Below are 23231 nucleotides of genomic sequence, written 5' to 3'. Positions count from 1 at the left end.
ACGATTGTTAGACATTCTTCTGACATGGGGCCGTGAGACTCAGGCCTGACCAGAGATGTATGTGCTAGACCCCCTGGACATGTTTATCACCCGCTCTCCTGTTTAGATCCACATCATGTATGATTGTATCACATCTGCTGATATGTTGCCTGTAATGGAAAAATCTTTCTATCTATAATCAGATGTAGACATAGAGCAGAAAGAAAACGGCACAGATCTGCCAGACCCAACGTCTGAGCTGCCCCCCGATGCAGAGCTGGCACCGTATACAATAGAGCTGGCACCATATACAATAATGATGGAACCGTATACAATAACGATGGCACCAGATACAATAACGATGGCACCAGATACAATAACGATGGCACCAGATACACAATCTGAATTGGTACCAGACCCACAATCAGAATCGGTACCAGACCCACAATCTGAATTGGTACCAGACCCACAATCTGAATTGGTACCAGACCCACAATCTGAATTGGTACCAGACCCACAATCAGAATCGGCACCAGACCCACAATCTGAATTGGTACCAGACCCACAATCTGAATTGGTACCAGACCCACAATCTGAATTGGTACCAGGCACACAATCTGAATTGGTACCAGACCCACAATCTGAATTGGTACCAGACCCACAATCTGAATTGGTACCAGACCCACAATCTGAATTGGTACCAGACCCACAATCTGAATTGGTACCAGACCCACAATCTGAATTGGTACCAGACACACAATCTGAATTGGTACCAGACCCACAATCTGAATTGGTACCAGACCCACAATCTGAATTGGTACCAGACCCACAATCTGAATTGGTACCAGACCCACAATCTGAATTGGTACCAGACCCACAATCTGAATCGGTACCAGACCCACAATCTGAATTGGTACCAGGCACAACTTTACAGCTGATATCAGAGAAACAACCAGAAATTTCTTCGGACCCAACAACAGTATTAGAAGCCGACATTACGACAGCAAAGACTGAGTCAGACCCAACACCACCGCCTTTGCCAACCAAATCATCACCACCTGTGCCAACTACAACATTATCACCCATCATGCCAACCACCATATCATCAACCACAACCTCTGAGCAGATACTGGACTTAACTCCGCCCAGTCCTGAGGATTCCTCCATTGGCTCCCCGCAGACACCTCGAGATTCAAGTCCACAGATAGGACTTGGCACGACTGATAATAGCCGATCCATATTGCTTGCTACAACTATGGAGCACACCAGCTTGGATCAAAGTGCCGACCATTCAAATGTCAATACTCAGCCCACCGAGACCCAGAATGACGACAAGATAACCGAGGAACCAGGAAGGCAAAGTAACACGGATCCTCCCCTCACCACTCCCAAGAGTCCTGGTGATTATACAGTTTCTGCAAAGACAGATAAGATTCTGGAAAGAATTGTCCAACCGACACCAGAGCGCCCTTCCAACCCATTGGGGTCCCCGTCACCCCTTCAGGCCACAAGTGACCAAACGTTTTACAAAGATGGGCCAAACACAGGAGAAGTACCAACAATGGCGACATCATCTTCCAAGAGACGGTTAGATGAAGGTGTCTCTGTATTAGTGGACAAGGACCACCCAAGGGACAGCCCAGTCCCCCCAAAACCTCTTCACTTGCTGATATCATCATCTAAAGATCTAAGAAAAGGCCAAAAAGACACAAAGAATCCAAATTCAGAGCCAAAAACAACCCAAAAACTAAACAAGGAGAAAGAGAAGAGCAAACAAAAGTCAAACTTGACTTTTATCCCTAAAAAGGATCGTCAGAAAGCCAAATTCTTCTCTAAAGGTGTGAAATGGGCCTTCAAATCCGGCCTTTCAGGTAAGAGGGACGTGGATGGAGATGGTGATGAAGCTCATGTGATTTCTTGTATCAAACGCACTTCAGCAGCCGCAGATTGTGATCACCTAGAAAGTCCATATCCATCATCCATATACTCCATCCATCATCCATATACTCCATCCATCATCCATATACTCCATCCATCATCCATATACTCCATCCATCATCCATATACTCCATCCATCATCTATATACTCCATCCATCATCCATATATTCCATCCTTCATCCATATACTCCATCCATCATCCATATACTCCATCCATCATCCATATACTCCATCCTTCATCCATATACTCCATCCATCATCCATATATTCCATCCTTCATCCATATACTCCATCCATCATCCATATACTCCATCCATCATCCATATACTCCATCCATCATCCATATACTCCATCCTTCATCCATATACTCCATCCATCATCCATATATTCCATCCTTCATCCATATACTCCATCCATCATCCATATACTCCATCCATCATCCATATACTCCATCCATCATCCATATACTCCATCCATCATCCATATACTCCATCCTTCATCCATATACTCCATCCATCATCCATATACTCCATCCTTCATCCATATACTCCATCCTTCATCCATATACTCCATCCATCATCCATATACTCCATCCATCATCCATATACTCCATCCTTCATCCATATACTCCATCCATCATCCATATACTCCATCCATCATCCATATACTCCATCCTTCATCCATATACTCCATCCATCATCCATATATTCCATCCATCATCCATATACTCCATCCATCATCCATATACTCCACCCATCATCCATATACTCCATCCTTCATCCATATACTCCATCCATCATCCATATACTCCATCCATCATCCATCATCCATATACTCCATCCATCATCCATATACTCCATCCATCATCCATATACTCCATCCTTCATCCATATACTCCATCCATCATCCATATACTCCATCCATCATCCATATACTCCATCCTTCATCCATATACTCCATCCATCATCCATATACTCCATCCTTCATCCATATACTCCATCCATCATCCATGTACTCCATCCATCATCCATATACTCCATCCATCATCCATATACTCCATCCATCATCCATATACTCCATCCTTCATCCATATATTCCATCCATCATCCATATACTCCATCCTTCATCCATATACTCCATCCATCATCCATGTACTCCATCCATCATCCATATACTCCATCCATCATCCATATACTCCATCCATCATCCATATACTCCATCCATCATCCATATACTCCATCCATCATCCATATACTCCATCCATCATCCATATACTCCATCCATCATCCATATACTCCATCCATCATCCATATACTCCATCCTTCATCCATATACTCCATCCATCATCCATCATCCATATACTCCATCCATCATCCATATACTCCATCCATCATCCATCATCCATATATTCCATCCATCATCCATATACTCCATCCATCATCCATATACTCCATCCATCATCCATATACTCCATCCATCATCCATATACTCCATCCATCATCCATGTACTCCATCCATCATCCATGTACTCCATCCTTCATCCATGTACTCCATCCATCATCCATATACTCCATCCATCATCCATATACTCCATCCATCATCCATATACTCCATCCATCATCCATATACTCCATCCATCATCCATATACTCCATCCTTCATCCATATACTCCATCCATCATCCATATATTCCATCCATCATCCATATACTCCATCCATCATCCATATACTCCATCCATCATCCATATACTCCATCCTTCATCCATATACTCCATCCATCATCCATATACTCCATCCTTCATCCATATACTCCATCCATCATCCATATACTCCATCCATCATCCATATATTCCATCCATCATCCATATACTCCATCCTTCATCCATATATTCCATCCTTCATCCATGTACTCCATCCTTCATCCATGTACTCCATCCATCATCCATATATTCCATCCATCATCCATATACTCCATCCATCATCCATATACTCCATCCATCATCCATATACTCCATCCTTCATCCATATACTCCATCCATCATCCATATACTCCATCCTTCATCCATATACTCCATCCATCATCCATATACTCCATCCATCATCCATATACTCCATCCTTCATCCATATACTCCATCCATCATCCATATACTCCATCCTTCATCCATATACTCCATCCATCATCCATATACTCCATCCATCATCCATATATTCCATCCATCATCCATATACTCCATCCTTCATCCATATACTCCATCCATCATCCATATACTCCATCCATCATCCATCATCCATATACTCCATCCATCATCCATATACTCCATCCATCATCCATATACTCCATCCTTCATCCATATACTCCATCCATCATCCATATACTCCATCCATCATCCATATACTCCATCCATCATCCATATACTCCATCCATCATCCATATACTCCATCCATCATCCATATACTCCATCCATCATCCATCATCCATGTACTCCATCCATCATCCATATACTCCATCCATCATCCATATATTCCATCCATCATCCATGTACTCCATCCATCATCCATATACTCCATCCATCATCCATATACTCCATCCATCATCCATATACTCCATCCATCATCCATATACTCCATCCATCATCCATATACTCCATCCTTCATCCATATACTCCATCCATCATCCATATACTCCATCCATCATCCATATACTCCATCCATCATCTATATACTCCATCCATCATCCATATACTCCATCCATCATCCATATACTCCATCCATCATCCATATACTCCATCCTTCATCCATATACTCCATCCATCATCCATATACTCCATCCATCATCCATATACTCCATCCATCATCCATATACTCCATCCATCATCCATATACTCCATCCTTCATCCATATACTCCATCCTTCATCCATATACTCCATCCATCATCCATATACTCCATCCATCATCCATGTACTCCATCCTTCATCCATATACTCCATCCATCATCCATATACTCCATCCATCATCCATATACTCCATCCATCATCCATATACTCCATCCATCATCCATATACTCCATCCATCATCCATATACTCCATCCTTCATCCATATACTCCATCCTTCATCCATATACTCCATCCTTCATCCATATACTCCATCCATCATCCATATACTCCATCCATCATCCATCATCCATATATTCCATCCATCATCCATATACTCCATCCATCATCCATATACTCCATCCTTCATCCATATACTCCATCCATCATCCATATACTCCATCCTTCATCCATATACTCCATCCTTCATCCATATACTCCATCCATCATCCATATACTCCATCCATCATCCATATACTCCATCCATCATCCATATACTCCATCCTTCATCCATGTACTCCATCCATCATCCATATACTCCATCCATCATCCATATATTCCATCCATCATCCATATACTCCATCCATCATCCATATACTCCATCCATCATCCATATACTCCATCCTTCATCCATATACTCCATCCTTCATCCATATACTCCATCCATCATCCATATACTCCATCCATCATCCATATACTCCATCCTTCATCCATATACTCCATCCATCATCCATATACTCCATCCTTCATCCATATACTCCATCCTTCATCCATATACTCCATCCATCATCCATATACTCCATCCATCATCCATATACTCCATCCTTCATCCATATACTCCATCCATCATCCATATACTCCATCCATCATCCATATACTCCATCCATCATCCATATACTCCATCCTTCATCCATGTACTCCATCCATCATCCATATACTCCATCCATCATCCATATACTCCATCCATCATCCATATACTCCATCCATCATCCATATACTCCATCCATCATCCATATACTCCATCCATCATCCATATACTCCATCCATCATCCATATACTCCATCCATCATCCATATACTCCATCCTTCATCCATATACTCCATATACTCCATCCATCATCCATATACTCCATCCATCATCCATGTACTCCATCCTTCATCCATATACTCCATCCATCATCCATATACTCCATCCATCATCCATATACTCCATCCATCATCCATATACTCCATCCATCATCCATATACTCCATCCATCATCCATATACTCCATCCTTCATCCATATACTCCATCCTTCATCCATATACTCCATCCTTCATCCATATACTCCATCCATCATCCATATACTCCATCCATCATCCATCATCCATATATTCCATCCATCATCCATATACTCCATCCATCATCCATATACTCCATCCTTCATCCATATACTCCATCCATCATCCATATACTCCATCCTTCATCCATATACTCCATCCTTCATCCATATACTCCATCCATCATCCATATACTCCATCCATCATCCATATACTCCATCCATCATCCATATACTCCATCCTTCATCCATGTACTCCATCCATCATCCATATACTCCATCCATCATCCATATATTCCATCCATCATCCATATACTCCATCCATCATCCATATACTCCATCCATCATCCATATACTCCATCCTTCATCCATATACTCCATCCTTCATCCATATACTCCATCCATCATCCATATACTCCATCCATCATCCATATACTCCATCCTTCATCCATATACTCCATCCATCATCCATATACTCCATCCTTCATCATATACTCCATCCTTCATCCATATACTCCATCCATCATCCATATACTCCATCCATCATCCATATACTCCATCCTTCATCCATATACTCCATCCATCATCCATATACTCCATCCATCATCATATACTCCATCCATCATCCATATACTCCATCCTTCATCCATGTACTCCATCCATCATCCATATACTCCATCCATCATCCATATACTCCATCCATCATCCATATACTCCATCCATCATCCATATACTCCATCCATCATCCATATACTCCATCCATCATCCATCATCCATGTACTCCATCCATCATCCATATACTCCATCCATCATCCATATACTCCATCCATCATCCATATACTCCATCCATCATCCATATACTCCATCCATCATCCATATACTCCATCCTTCATCCATATACTCCATCCTTCATCCATATACTCCATCCATCATCCATATACTCCATCCATCATCTATATACTCCATCCATCATCCATATACTCCATCCTTCATCCATATATTCCATCCTTCATCCATATACTCCATCCTTCATCCATATACTCCATCCATCATCCATATATTCCATCCATCATCCATATACTCCATCCATCATCCATATACTCCATCCATCATCCATATACTCCATCCATCATCCATATACTCCATCCATCATCCATATACTCCATCCATCATCCATATATTCCATCCATCATCCATATATTCCATCCATCATCCATATACTCCATCCTTCATCCATATACTCCATCCTTCATCCATATACTCCATCCTTCATCCATATATTCCATCCATCATCCATATACTCCATCCATCATCCATATACTCCATCCATCATCCATATACTCCATCCATCATCCATATACTCCATCCATCATCCATCATCCATATACTCCATCCATCATCCATATACTCCATCCATCATCCATATATTCCATCCATCATCCATATACTCCATCCATCATCCATATACTCCATCCATCATCCATATACTCCATCCATCATCCATATACTCCATCCATCATCCATATACTCCATCCATCATCCATATACTCCATCCATCATCCATATACTCCATCCTTCATCCATATACTCCATCCATCATCCATATACTCCATCCATCATCCATATACTCCATCCTTCATCCATATACTCCATCCATCATCCATATATTCCATCCATCATCCATATACTCCATCCTTCATCCATATACTCCATCCATCATCCATATACTCCATCCATCATCCATATATTCCATCCATCATCCATATACTCCATCCTTCATCCATATACTCCATCCATCATCCATATACTCCATCCTTCATCCATATACTCCATCCATCATCCATATACTCCATCCTTCATCCATATACTCCATCCTTCATCCATATACTCCATCCATCATCCATATACTCCATCCATCATCCATATACTCCATCCATCATCCATATACTCCATCCATCATCCATATATTCCATCCATCATCCATATACTCCATCCTTCATCCATATACTCCATCCATCATCCATATACTCCATCCATCATCCATATACTCCACCCATCATCCATATACTCCATCCATCATCCATATACTCCATCCATCATCCATATACTCCATCCATCATCCATATACTCCATCCTTCATCCATATACTCCATCCATCATCCATATACTCCATCCATCATCCATATACTCCATCCTTCATCCATATATTCCATCCATCATCCATATACTCCATCCTTCATCCATATACTCCATCCATCATCCATATACTCCATCCATCATCCATATACTCCATCCATCATCCATATACTCCATCCATCATCCATATACTCCATCCATCATCCATATACTCCATCCATCATCCATATACTCCATCCTTCATCCATATATTCCATCCATCATCCATATACTCCATCCTTCATCCATATACTCCATCCATCATCCATATACTCCATCCATCATCCATATACTCCATCCTTCATCCATATATTCCATCCATCATCCATATACTCCATCCTTCATCCATATACTCCATCCATCATCCATATACTCCATCCATCATCCATATACTCCACCCATCATCCATATACTCCATCCATCATCCATATACTCCATCCATCATCCATATACTCCATCCATCATCCATATACTCCATCCTTCATCCATATACTCCATCCATCATCCATATACTCCATCCATCATCCATATACTCCATCCATCATCCATATACTCCATCCTTCATCCATATACTCCATCCATCATCCATATACTCCATCCATCATCCATATACTCCACCCATCATCCATATACTCCATCCATCATCCATATACTCCATCCATCATCCATATACTCCATCCATCATCCATATACTCCATCCTTCATCCATATACTCCATCCATCATCCATATACTCCATCCATCATCCATATACTCCATCCTTCATCCATATATTCCATCCATCATCCATATACTCCATCCTTCATCCATATACTCCATCCATCATCCATATACTCCATCCATCATCCATATACTCCATCCATCATCCATATACTCCATCCATCATCCATATACTCCATCCATCATCCATATACTCCATCCATCATCCATATACTCCATCCTTCATCCATATATTCCATCCATCATCCATATACTCCATCCTTCATCCATATACTCCATCCTTCATCCATATACTCCATCCATCATCCATATACTCCATCCATCATCCATATATTCCATCCATCATCCATATACTCCATCCTTCATCCATATACTCCATCCATCATCCATATACTCCATCCATCATCCATATACTCCACCCATCATCCATATACTCCATCCATCATCCATATACTCCATCCATCATCCATATACTCCATCCATCATCCATATACTCCATCCTTCATCCATATACTCCATCCATCATCCATATACTCCATCCATCATCCATATACTCCATCCTTCATCCATATATTCCATCCATCATCCATATACTCCATCCTTCATCCATATACTCCATCCATCATCCATATACTCCATCCATCATCCATATACTCCATCCATCATCCATATACTCCATCCTTCATCCATATACTCCATCCTTCATCCATATACTCCATCCTTCATCCATATACTCCATCCATCATCCATATACTCCATCCTTCATCCATATACTCCATCCATCATCCATATACTCCATCCATCATCCATATACTCCATCCATCATCCATATACTCCATCCATCATCCATATACTCCATCCATCATCCATATAGTCCATCCATCATCCATATACTCCATCCATCATCCATATACTCCATCCATCATCCATATACTCCATCCTTCATCCATATACTCCATCCATCATCCATCATCCATGTACTCCATCCATCATCCATATACTCCATCCATCATCCATATACTCCATCCATCATCCATATACTCCATCCATCATCCATATACTCCATCCATCATCCATATACTCCATCCTTCATCCATATACTCCATCCATCATCCATATACTCCATCCTTCATCCATATACTCCATCCTTCATCCATATACTCCATCCTTCATCCATATATTCCATCCATCATCCATATACTCCATCCATCATCCATATACTCCATCCATCATCCATATACTCCATCCATCATCCATATACTCCATCCATCATCCATATACTCCATCCTTCATCCATATACTCCATCCATCATCCATATACTCCATCCATCATCCATATACTCCATCCATCATCCATATACTCCATCCATCATCCATATACTCCATCCATCATCCATATACTCCATCCATCATCCATATACTCCATCCATCATCCATATACTCCATCCATCATCCATATACTCCATCCATCATCCATATACTCCATCCATCATCCATATACTCCATCCATCATCCATATACTCCATCCATCATCCATATACTCCATCCATCATCCATATACTCCATCCATCATCCATATACTCCATCCATCATCCATATACTCCATCCATCATCCATATACTCCATCCATCATCCATATACTCCATCCATCATCCATATACTCCATCCATCATCCATATACTCCATCCTTCATCCATATACTCCATCCATCATCCATATACTCCATCCATCATCCATATACTCCATCCTTCATCCATATACTCCATCCATCATCCATATACTCCATCCTTCATCCATATACTCCATCCATCATCCATATATTCCATCCATCATCCATATACTCCATCCTTCATCCATATACTCCATCCATCATCCATATACTCCATCCATCATCCATATACTCCATCCATCATCCATATACTCCATCCATCATCCATATACTCCATCCATCATCCATATACTCCATCCATCATCCATATACTCCATCCATCATCCATATACTCCATCCATCATCCATATACTCCATCCTTCATCCATATACTGCATAGATTGTGATCACCTAGAAAGTTGTCTTCTATGATCTCTACAAATACCATACAATTCATCCAGCCATCCGTCTACAGATCCATTCTGGTCTCCATCCATCATCTATATACTTATTGGTTGGGATCATAAAGGAGGACCTACCGTACTAGTTCATCTACCAATCTGCTTCCATCAATCAATCTACAGATCCATCATCCATATCCTCGTCCATAATGATTGTGATCACCCAGAAAGTCACCTCATTCTGTATCTCTACAAATACAATTCATTCATGTCTCCATTCATCCATGCCTCCATTCATCCATGTCTCCATTCATCCATGTCTCCATTCATCCATGCCTCCATTCATCCATGTCTCCATTCATCCATGTCTCCATTCATCCATGCCTCCATTCATCCATGTCTCCATTCATCCATGTCTCCATTCATCCATGTCTCCATTCATCCATGTCTCCATTCATCCATGTCTCCATTCATCCATGTCTCCATTCATCCATGTCTCCATTCATCCATGCCTCCATTCATCCATGTCTCCATTCATCCATGTCTCCATTCATCCATGCCTCCATTCATCCATGCCTCCATTCATCCATGTCTCCATTCATCCATGTCTCCATTCATCCGTGTCTCCATTCATCCGTGTCTCCATTCATCCATGCCTCCATTCATCCATGCCTCCATTCATCCATGTCTCCATTCATCCATGTCTCCATTCATCCATGCCTCCATTCATCCATGCCTCCATTCATCCATGCCTCCATTCATCCATGTCTCCATTCATCCATGTCTCCATTCATCCATGTCTCCATTCATCCATGTCTCCATTCATCCATGCCTCCATTCATCCATGTCTCCATTCATCCATGCCTCCATTCATCCATGCCTCCATTCATCCATGTCTCCATTCATCCATGTCTCCATTCATCCGTGTCTCCATTCATCCGTGTCTCCATTCATCCATGCCTCCATTCATCCATGCCTCCATTCATCCATGTCTCCATTCATCCATGTCTCCATTCATCCATGTCTCCATTCATCCGTGTCTCCATTCATCCATGCCTCCATTCATCCATGCCTCCATTCATCCATGTCTCCATTCATCCATGTCTCCATTCATCCATGTCTCCATTCATCCATGTCTCCATTCATCCATGCCTCCATTCATCCATGTCTCCATTCATCCATGTCTCCATTCATCCATGTCTCCATTCATCCATGTCTCCATTCATCCATGTCTCCATTCATCCGTGTCTCCATTCATCCATGCCTCCATTCATCCATGCCTCCATTCATCCATGTCTCCATTCATCCATGTCTCCATTCATCCATGTCTCCATTCATCCGTGTCTCCATTCATCCATGCCTCCATTCATCCATGCCTCCATTCATCCATGTCTCCATTCATCCATGTCTCCATTCATCCATGTCTCCATTCATCCATGTCTCCATTCATCCATGCCTCCATTCATCCATGTCTCCATCCATCCAGCCATCCATCTACAGATCCATTGTGATCTCTATCCATCATCCATCTACTCATCCATCAACCATATGATCAAATACTACCAATTCACCAATCAATCTACAGCCGTCCATATACTCCACTGATTGGGATCCACTCATACCTCTAATATTACCAGATCCTTCCATCTATTCATCTACAGATCATCCTGATGTCCAGCCATCCATACGGTTGTATTGTGATGGAACTAGAACAGGGGTGGCCAACCAGTGGCCCAGGGGCGACATGTGGCCCGCGGAGCCCTCTGTTGTGGCCTGCGACCTCCCGCTCTGGAATGGCGGGTTGGCATGCAAAGATCGCAGGTTGCCGACCCGCCATACCACAGCATCAGTGGTGTGAATGAAGCTGGTGGTAGAGGAAGAAAGGGGCCCCATAAGCCAATGCTTCCTCTACAGCGCCGGCTTTTGCCACAGGCGGAGTCAAAGTTCAGCTAACCCCCGGGATAGACACGTGTGGGTAATCCGCATCACATCAGTGTGAAAGCAGTCTTAGGCCCTTTTCACACGATTAACCCAACCAAATGGGACCCTCAATTCACCTCAACAGAGCGACAGATGTCCGTTTTACGCCTGCCTATCTCCAATCCGAAAAACATTTGTCCTCTTCCATCTGGCCGGATCGAAGGGCCTATAGAGTAGCCGTGACCTGTCATCCGTCCGCTCCGCTCATTGTGGCCCGAGATTGGTTACCAAGTTGCTTAAGTGGCCCTCGCTCTTGGGGAACCCCTGGTCTAGAACAACCTTTCTCCACCTGGGTGCCTTCTGGGTTCTTCAGGGGGCCTTGGGAAAATGCCTAAAAAATTGACCCAAATCGCCCAAGAGTGAGGAGGGCAGATGGAAACCAATGGTGTCCTTGCCCCTGGAAGGGTGATACTGGGGGCCGGCCAATGGTTGGGTCTGAACCATCCTGAGAGGGCAGATGGAAACCAGTGGTGTCCTTGCCCCTGGAAGGGTGATACTGGGGGCCGGCCAATGGTTGGGTCTGAACCATCCTGAGAGGGCAGATGGAAACCAATGGTGTCCTTGCCCCTGGAAGGGTGATACTGGGGGCCGGCCAATGGTTGGGTCTGAGCCATCCGGAGAGGGCAGATGGAAACCAATGGTGTCATTGCCCCTGGAAGGGTGATACTGGGGGCCGGCCAATGGTTGGGTCTGAGCCATCCGGAGAGGGCAGATGGAATCCAATGGTGTCCTTGCCCCTGGAAGGGTGACACTGGGGGCCGGCCAATGGTTGGGTCTGAGCCATCCGGAGAGGGCAGATGGAATCCAATGGTGTCCTTGCCCCTGGAAGGGTGACACTGGGGGCCGGCCAATGGTTGGGTCTGAGCCATCCGGAAGGCTGCTCCTGGTGAGGATGGGTGCTGCATCGGGTATGGCCTTCTGGTTGGCTCTTTTTCCATCCTTCTGGCTGGTGTTGGTGTGGTCGCTGTTCCTGTCAGCGTCTGGTGTCACCCTGTAGCTGGGTGGTGCCATGCAAATCTGCCAGAATGATGGGGGCCTGGAAGGGCTAGTACCGGTGGAGGCTGCTTAACCACTTAAGCCCCGGAACAAAATGCAGGTAAAGGACCCCGCCCCTTTTTGCGATTCTGCCCTGCGTCGTTTTAACAGACAATTGCGTGATCGTGCGACGTGGCTCCCAAACAAAATTGGCGTCCTTTTTTTCCCACAAATAGAGCTTTCTTTTGGTGGTATTTGATCACCTCTGCGGTTTTTATTTTTTGCGCTATAAACAAAAATAGAGCGACAATTTAAAAAAATGCAATATTTTTTACTTTTTGCTATAATAAAAATCCCCAAAAATATATAACAAAAACATTCCTCAGTTTAGGCCGATACGTATTCTTCTACATATTATTGGTAAAAAAAAAATCGCAATAAGCGTTTATCGGTTGGTTTGCGCAAAATTTATAGCATTTACAAAATAGGGGATAGTTTTATTGCATTTTTATAAAAAAAAAATGTTTTCTACTAATGATCAGCGATTTTTTTCGTGACTGCGACATTATGGCGGACACTTCGGACAATTTTGACACATTTTTGGGACCACTGTCATTTTCACAGCAAAAAATGCATTTAAATTGCATTGTTTATTGTGAAAATGACAGCTGCAGTTTGGAAGTTAACCACAGGGGGCGCTGTAGGAGTTAGTGTTCACCTAGTGTGTGTTTACAACTGTAGGGGGGTGTGGCTGTAGGTCTGACGTCATCGATTGTGTCTCAAAGGGGATCACTCGATTGATGCAGCCGCCACAGTGAAGCACAGGGAAGCCGTGTTTACACGCGGCTCTCCCTGTTCTTCAGCTCCGGGGAGCGATCGCGGGACCCCAGCGGCGATCGGGTCCCAGGGCTTCGGACCGGGTCGCGGGGCGCGCGCCCGCGACCCACAGCTGGGTAGATGTACAGGACGTGCCGGTACGTCCATCTGCCCAGCCGTGCCATTCTGCCGACGTATATTTACAGGTGGCGGTCCTTAAAGCGGTAGTTCACCCTCCTTTCCATCATTAGACCATTAAATTCGGCATCGTAGCGCGAGCTACGGTATGCCGGTCTTAAATTTTTAATCCCCGTACTCACTGTGCTATCGATGATTGAAGAATCCGACTCCCGCGGGGAATGGGCGTGCCTATGGAGAGGGAGGATGATTGACGGCCGGCTCTGGCACGTCACGCTCCCCGAAGACAGCCGGAGTAGGTCTCGGCTATTCACGACGCCTGCGCACAGGCTATGCGCAGGCGCCGTGAAGAGCCAAGCCTATTTCGGCTATTTCCGGAGAAGCGTGACGTGCCAGGGCCGGCCGTCAATCACCTTCTCTCACCATAGGAACGCCCATTCCCCGGATTCTTCAATCATCGATAGCGCAGTGAGTACGGCGATAAAAAATGTAAGACCGGCATACCGTAGCTCGCGCTACGATGCCGAATTTAATGGTCTAATAAAAAAAAACTTTTTTTTTTTTTTTAACAGGGTGAACCCCCGCTTTAAGTGGTTAAGTGTCTGGTGGCTCTCCCTGAGAAAACCTAGAAGGGCTCTCTATCTGGCGGGACAGAGGGCTGCACTGATCCGCTCGGGGGGTCAGATAGGAACTAGAAAGCCTATAATGCATGTGCCCCTGGCGTGGCAGTCTAGGGGTGCCGTACCGTGTGAGAGGGTCACTTTGATTTATGGCGCCCCGGTCACTGCACCAGATACACGCCTTTTGTTTAGCACCCGCCTCCTGGGCCGGGCCTTTTGTTTAGCACCCGCCTCCTGGGCCGGGCCTTTTGTTTAGCACCGCCTCCTGGGCCGGGCCTTTTGTTTAGCACCCGCCTCCTGGGCCGGGCCTTTTGTTTAGCACCCGCCTCCTGGGCCGGGCCTTTTGTTTATCACCCGCCTCCTGGGCCGGGCCTTTTGTTTAGCAGCCGCCTCCTGGGCCGGGACTTTTGTTTAGCACCTGCCTCCTGGGCCAGGCCTTTTGTTTAGCACCTGCCTCCTGGGCCGGGCCTTTTGTTTAGCACCCGCCTCCTGGGCCGGGCCTTTTGTTTAGCAGCCGCCTCCTGGGCCGGCCCTTTTGTTTAGCACCCGCCTCCTGGGCCAGGCCTTTTGTTTAGCACCCACCTCCTGGGCCGGGCCTTTTGTTTAGCACCCGCCTCCTGGGCCGGGCCTTCTGGCTGGGACCGGGGGAATTTTTTTATTCCTGGCCATTGCACAATGACCACTTTTCACTCCCCTCCTCTCCACTTTCTTTTATTTATTCATTTGCTTGTCACATCTTTGTATTTTTATGTTTTGCACTGTGTAACAGTTGTAACCAGATATAAGCAGGTGAAATATGCCAAATAAAGTCAGTCTGCTTGACCCTCCAAACGTAGCCCGTCTCGTTTCTTGAAAGGGCGTTCGATGGGATATACCGGCGGTACCTGCATATCGCAGCTTGCCAGGGAAAAGGACTTCTCCAATGGCTGAGACCCTCGCCAGCAACAGACCACGGAGGGAGCTGATAGCTGACCTGCTGGAGCTGGACGAAATGGATGGATCCATGGAAGGAACTGAGCCCCTTGCACCGGTCAGCGAGGAAGATGTAATTACTGGGATTGTACAGCGGAGATTATCCTTGTATCCAGAAACGTCCGTGGAACTAATAAACCAGCTGTTCCGGGAAGCAAGGGAGGAGATACAAACGAAGAGGGGACAAGAACTGGAACTGGTAAGAGCGAGACAGCCCATTACACCTGCAGTTCCTACCCCCCCACCTGCTGCTACAGGAAAGAAAATACCGTTCACTGCATTTAAAGCTTTTGTAGAAAGTGAGGAGGAAATAGATGGATATTTGGCGGACTTTGAGAGGCAGTGCTCACTACACCAGGTACCACCAGACCAATGGGTCACTATTTTGTCGGGGAAATTGTCGGGCAAAGCCAATGAAGCCTTTCGGGCTCTTGCTCCAGAGGATATTTTACAATACCAGCAAGTTAAAAAGGCGCTGCTAACCCGATACGCCGTAACGCCAGAAGCCTACCGCCGGCGCTTCCGGGAGTCCAAGAAGAAGGCTGTGGACTCCCACATGGAATGGGCCAACCAGTTACAAAGGGTGGCATCCCATTGGGTCCAAGGGTGCAAGGCCAACACCTGGGAGGAAGTATTGCAGCTGTTCCTAATGGAACATTTCTTCCAAGACCTGGCCGCAGACATACAAGACTGGGTACGAGATCGCCGGCCCGCTAACCTAAACGTCCTCGGATCTGCCCTGAAAGTCTTGGGAGGGGGGGTGGGGACACGGCCTTCTGGCTTAGTTCTCCCTCTCTCATGGGGTCTCCATTTGGGGAGCCCCGCCTATCCCTTCGGGGAGCCCCGCCTAGTACTTGGGTCCGTCTGTTTCGGCCTGATGGACCAAGTGCAAAGTACCCCAGTCCTCGTCTGGAGCCCCCCCCCGGGGGATCAGGGCGGGACCCTCTGATTGTAGAGTGCTGTGTACACCGTTGCACGTTTTTGTGTCACCTCTTTATGTGCGGCACATTTTCTTGGCACTGGGTGAAGTTTTTGAGTGTTTCACACGCCATGGGCTTTGGGTGTCCTATGTGTGTGTGGGTGGCACTGTCATATGTAAAACTATACGTGGGTGTGGCCTAGAGAGGGCGCCGTGTGACCGATACCAGATCGAGAATCTCTGGTCTAGAAATTCCTCTAATATGAGGTTACCAATATATCCATCCATCCATCCATCTGTAGGTCCCATCCCTCTATCCATCTGTAGGTCCCATCCCTCTATCCATCTGTAGGTCCCATCCCTCTATCCATCCATCTGTAGGTCCGGTCCCATCCCTCTATCCTTCCATCTATCTGTAGGTCCGGTCCCATCCCTCTATCCATCCATCCATCCATCTGTAGGTCCCATCCCTCTATCCATCCATCCATCTGTAGGTCCGGTCCCATCCCTCTATCCATCCATCCATCCATCTGTAGGTTCGGTCCCATCCCTCCATCCATCCATCCATCTGTAGGTCCGGTCCCATCCCTCTATCCATCCATCTGTAGGTTCGGTCCCATCCATCCATCCATCCATCTGTAGGTCCGGTCCTGTAACGGCTACCCACTGGTAGTGAGGGGTATCGGCCGTTGGAGACGTCCTTTTCCCTGGCAAGCTGCGATATGCAGGTACCGCCGGTATATCCCATCGAACGCCCTTCCAAGAAACGAGACGGGCTACGTTTGCAGAGTCAAGCAGACTGACTTTATTTGGCATATTTCACCTGCTTATATCTGCTTACAACTGTTACAAGAACAATGACAGTTTCCGCCCCCCCTTCACCCAGTAGGGGGCTTCAACACAGACCCCCTGAAACAATGACATCTCCTTGAATTAATCACTTGACCAGTCTCTAGCCGATTCGGCACCGCAAACCACTTAACATTTTCTGGCCAGGCACATTCCTTTCTCAATAGAATTCAATTAACCTTTAAAACAATTATCACTCACACATAATCCCCATCAGCATACACCTCACAGGGGGGCTGTTACCCCCACAAGAGAGAGTTCATTAGCTATGCGAAGGGAACATTAGCATTCAGCAATGAAAGAGACTTGTCCAATTAACCCTTTGAGCTCAGAATACAATGTGGTACATCCAATTGTGACAAGCCATGCAGTTCCTTGTAGTCCTTCCTGCATGAAGCTTATAACTGTCTCGGCAGCAGGCATATGTCCGTTACACTGCCCCCCTTTTGTGGAACACTCCGGCAGACCCGGATTGATCCTTTTCGGATCAACTTGGGGATGTCCGGTCTGCTGTTAGGGTAAAAGTTCCGTTTGCCTGGACAGTCCGTCGGCCTTCCTATTGGCTTACCAGGTCGGTAGCTGATGGTGACGGTGAATAATAGAATTCAGTACTGGAACAGTCACTTGCTTTGCTCTCTCAATGGCTCCCAAAACCTGTTGCTGATGCTCTTGGGACAGATACGGCACCACCTGGATGCAAATCCCATTTAATCTTTTGACAATTTCCGCCTGTTTGTGCATTTCAATGTTCAAGCCACGGGACATCTCATAATACATGACATAGTGTCGTTGCATCTCTGATTTCTCACTGGCCAACTTGTCACATTCCCATTTTAGACTGTGATATTGTGCCGGATCTACAGTACATGTCGGGGAAGATAGTCTTACCCGGGTCTCAGCAGCAAGCGGGTTGATTCCAGCAACGCGGGTGGTCACGGCACAAGCAGCAGGTGTAGGTAAATAAGCCGAAGTCAGAGGGCCAATGTCGTTGCCCAGCACCACCTCGGCAGGTAGGTTGTCCATGATACCAACTGTGGTCTTTCCTGACCCGGCTCCCCAGTCTAAGTGCACCCGGGTGGTGGGTACGCGAAATACAGCACGCCCTGCGACCCGGACGGCAACTGTGCGAGTGGACACGTTCTCTGGCTTTACCAGATGTTTTTGAATCAGAGTGATAGTAGTCCCGGAATCTCTTAGGCCTTGTGCTACTTGTCCATTCACTCGTACCTCCTGACGGTGATGCTGACGGTTATCCGGAGAGGCCGCTTGTATTGGGTCTGCCTCATACCAAATTCCCAGACATTCCTCAGGGCCCCCCTCGGTCTCCAGGCAGTGGGACGCAGAGGGACGTGATGGAGTGACCTCTGTGTTGGGTGTTGTGCGTCTCCAATTGTTATTTGTAGCTCTCAAAGGGCAATAACGAGCAATATGTCCCGTGTCGCTGCAGTGATGGCACGTCACCCTAGGCGAATCCCGGGGGTAGTTGCTAGGCCCCTGAGGACGTGGTGGGACTGGAGCCCGAAACTCTGGGCGTGGGGTGACGGTTGGAGTACGCGGTTCCACCTTATGAGCCAGCCGCATAGTACCCTGGCTTACTTTCCTTGTCTCCGCGTACTCATCTGCTAGCCGAGCCGCCTTGTTTAAGTTAGCGGGACGGCGATCTCGTACCCAGTCTTGTATGTCTGCGGCCAGGTCTTGGAAGAAATGTTCCATTAGGAACAGCTGCAATACTTCCTCCCCGGTGTTGGCCTTGCACCCTTGGACCCAAAGCGATGCCACCCTTTGTAACTGGTTGGCCCATTCCATGTGGGAGTCCACAGCCATCTTCTTGGAATCCCGGAAGCGCCGGCGGTAGGCTTCTGGCATTACGGCATATCGGGTTAGCAGCGCCTTTTTAACTTGCTGATATTGTAAAATATCCTCTGGAGCGAGAGCCCGAAAGGCTGCATTGGCTTTGCCCGACAATTTCCCCGACAAAATAGTGACCCATTGGTCTGGTGGTACCTGGTGTAGTGAGCACTGTGAAGCATGTAATTCTCCCTGCTTGTTTTAGAGATATTGTGTGTGTTAGAGGTAAAAAGGGTTCATGTGTTACAGGCTGATTGATATGTTAATGACCCTTCCTCAGCCAGCTCCCTAGTTCAAATGGTAATTGATTTATTGTGTGTGTGAAGGAGACCGGCCTTACTGTTTACAATGATTAGATAAGTGGCTCATGTTAATTATTCTGATTGCTTCATTGTGGTCAGGCTGTTACACCTAGTATTTAACTCCACTGATGTCCTTATCTAAAGAAAATGTGTTTTCAGGTCGGCTCCGAATTGTCTGGCTATATTCTGTATGAGAACTCCAGAGTGGGTGAAAAGGGGGTGGAGCTCCCATTGTTCCTTGATTAAGGATTTAGCTTGTAAAACTGTATTTATAACCAGCAGCAAGCTGCCAATAAATCAGTCTTGGTTCCAGCATCCAGTCTTGACTCATGTGTGGATGATCCTGTGATGTTCTTGTATGGAGAGGAGGGAATGCTTGACGGGGATATCATACCGATACCGTCACAAGCACTGCCTCTCAAAGTCCGCCAAATATCCATCTATTTCCTCCTCACTTTCTACAAAAGCTTTAAATGCAGTGAACGGTATTTTCTTTCCTGTAGCAGCAGGTGGGGGGGTAGGAACTGCAGGTGTAATGGGCTGTCTCGCTCTTACCAGTTCCAGTTCTTGTCCCCTCTTCGTTTGTATTTCTTCCCTTGCTTCCCGGAACAGCTGGTTGATAAGTTCCACGGACGTTTCTGGATACAAGGATAATCTCCGCTGTACAATCCCAGTAATTACATCTTCTTCGCTGACCGGTGCAAGGGGCTCAGTTCCTTCCATAGATCCATCCATTTCGTCCAGCTCCAGCAGTTCAGCTATCAGCTCCCTCCGTGGTCTGTTGCTGGCGCTCCTACCACGACTCTCCAATAGATCTTTTAGTGTGGATCTTTTCAGCCTGGTGTACTGCGACTCCATTCAGAACTTGCTCTTTGGATAAAAGGACCATCCCACCGCTGCCAACCAATGTAACGGCTACCCACTGGTAGTGAGGGGTCTCAGCCGTTGGAGACGTCCTTTTCCCTGGCAAGCTGCGATATGCAGGTACCGCCGGTATATCCCATCGAACGCCCTTCCAAGAAACGAGACGGGCTACGTTTGAAGGGTCAAGTAGACTGACTTTATTTGGCATATTTCACCTGCTTATATCTGCTTACAACTGTTACAAGAACAATGACAGTTTCCGCCCTCCCCTTTTCCCAGTAGGGGGCTTCAACACAGACCCCCTGAAACAATGACATCTCCTTGAATTAATCACTTGACCAGTCTCTAGACGCTTCGGCACCGCAAACCACTTAACATTTTCTGGCCAGGCACATTCCTTTCTCAATAGAATTCAATTAACCTTTAAAACAATTATCACTCACACATAATCCCCATCAGCATACACCTCACAGGAGGCTGTTACCTACACAAAAGAGGGTTCATTAGCTATGCGAAGGGAACATTAGCATTCAGCAATGAAAGAGACTTGTCCAATTAACCCTTTGAGCTCAGAATACAATGTGGTACATCCAATTGTGACAAGCCATGCAGTTCCTTGTAGTCCTCCCTGCATGAGATTATAACTGTCCCGGCAGCATGCATATGTCCGTTACAGGTCCCATCCCTCTATCCATCCATCTGTAGGTCCGGTCCCATCCCTCTATCCATCCATCCATCCATCCGTCCATCTGTAGGTCCGGTCCCATCCCTCTATCCATCCATCCATCCATCCATCTGTAGGTCCGGTCCCATCCCTCTATCCATCCATCTGTAGGTCCGGTCCCATCCCTCTATCCATCCCTCTATCCATCCATCTGTAGGTCCGGTCCCATCCCTCTATCCATCCATCCATCCGTCCATCTGTAGGTCCGGTCCCATCCCTCTATCCATCCATCCATCCATCCATCTGTAGGTCCGGTCCCATCCCTCTATCCATCCATCTGTAGGTCCGGTCCCATCCCTCTATCCATCCATCCATCCATCCCTTCCTCTGTGGATCCTTTCATCCATTCATCAGTCTTTAGATTTCATCCCTCTATCCATCCCCCACTCTCTCCCTGTCCATCCATCCATCCATCCATCCATCCGTGTCAGCCTGTCATTACATTAATGAAAAGTAACATTGTAACAGATGGAATCTTCTAGAAAGGTTGTGATTTCCTCGGTCGGGGTTTTCACGCCGGTTTCCATCATTTCTTCCATGTAGAACGCTCATATTTGGGTAATCACGTCTCCAGCCCAGGCCTCGGCCAGGCTCATCGATCGGCGGCCTGTCCTTACCCTTGTCTCCAGCAAGCGGCCACGTTTCCTCTCTATCAGACAAACGTTGTGTCCCCCTGGGGGGGCCAACTCCACCACGACCGCTCATCCGTCAAGGCCAAAAAGCCTTGTAAACCCTTCGGATACAAGAGAGGGGTCTACAGCTTGTACCTGCCGTCCAATACCATGGAGGAGAATCTGACTCCGCCCAGAAGAGACAACGCCGGGGAGAAGCCCCTCCAATGGTAAGAGGTGAGGCCGCCATGTTTGTCCAGCCGCGGTCCGTTCCCTACTCCATTTCCTGCTCCATGTCTGTGGACTAATGACATTGTTCTGTCCTGTATGTGAATTCCTATGGGAATGGTGCATGTTGGGGTCCTACATTCACACGGCATGTCACAGGGCATGTCACAGGGCATGTCACAGGGCATGTCACACAGCATGTCACACGTCATGTCACACGTCATGTCACACGTCATGTCACACGGCATGTCACACGGCATGTCACAGGGCATGTCACACGGCTTGTCACAGGGCATGTCACACGGCGTGTCACAGGGCGTGTCACAGGGCGTGT

At 46.1% G+C, this 23231-nt stretch overlaps 1 protein-coding gene across 1 annotated transcript in view; it reads left to right on the top strand.

Annotated features, from left to right (window-relative positions):
* The first annotated feature begins 42 nt into the window (after positions 1 to 42).
* LOC120921522 (E3 ubiquitin-protein ligase RNF12-B-like) overlaps positions 43 to 23231 on the top strand; it is a 29270-nt gene continuing 6081 nt past the window's right edge. Inside the window, exons 1-2 of the mRNA XM_040334010.1 lie at positions 43 to 1850; positions 22602 to 22899. Of these exons, the coding sequence (XP_040189944.1) occupies positions 296 to 1850; positions 22602 to 22899 (1853 nt within the window). The 5' untranslated portion in view covers positions 43 to 295. The remainder of the gene's footprint in view (positions 1851 to 22601; positions 22900 to 23231) is intronic.

Source organism: Rana temporaria, assembly GCF_905171775.1.
Source record: "Rana temporaria chromosome 1 unlocalized genomic scaffold, aRanTem1.1 chr1d, whole genome shotgun sequence".
Lineage (NCBI taxonomy): Eukaryota > Metazoa > Chordata > Amphibia > Anura > Ranidae > Rana > Rana temporaria.
Note: the sequence above shows the minus strand (reverse complement) of the source record. Positions and strands in the feature narration are given on the sequence as shown.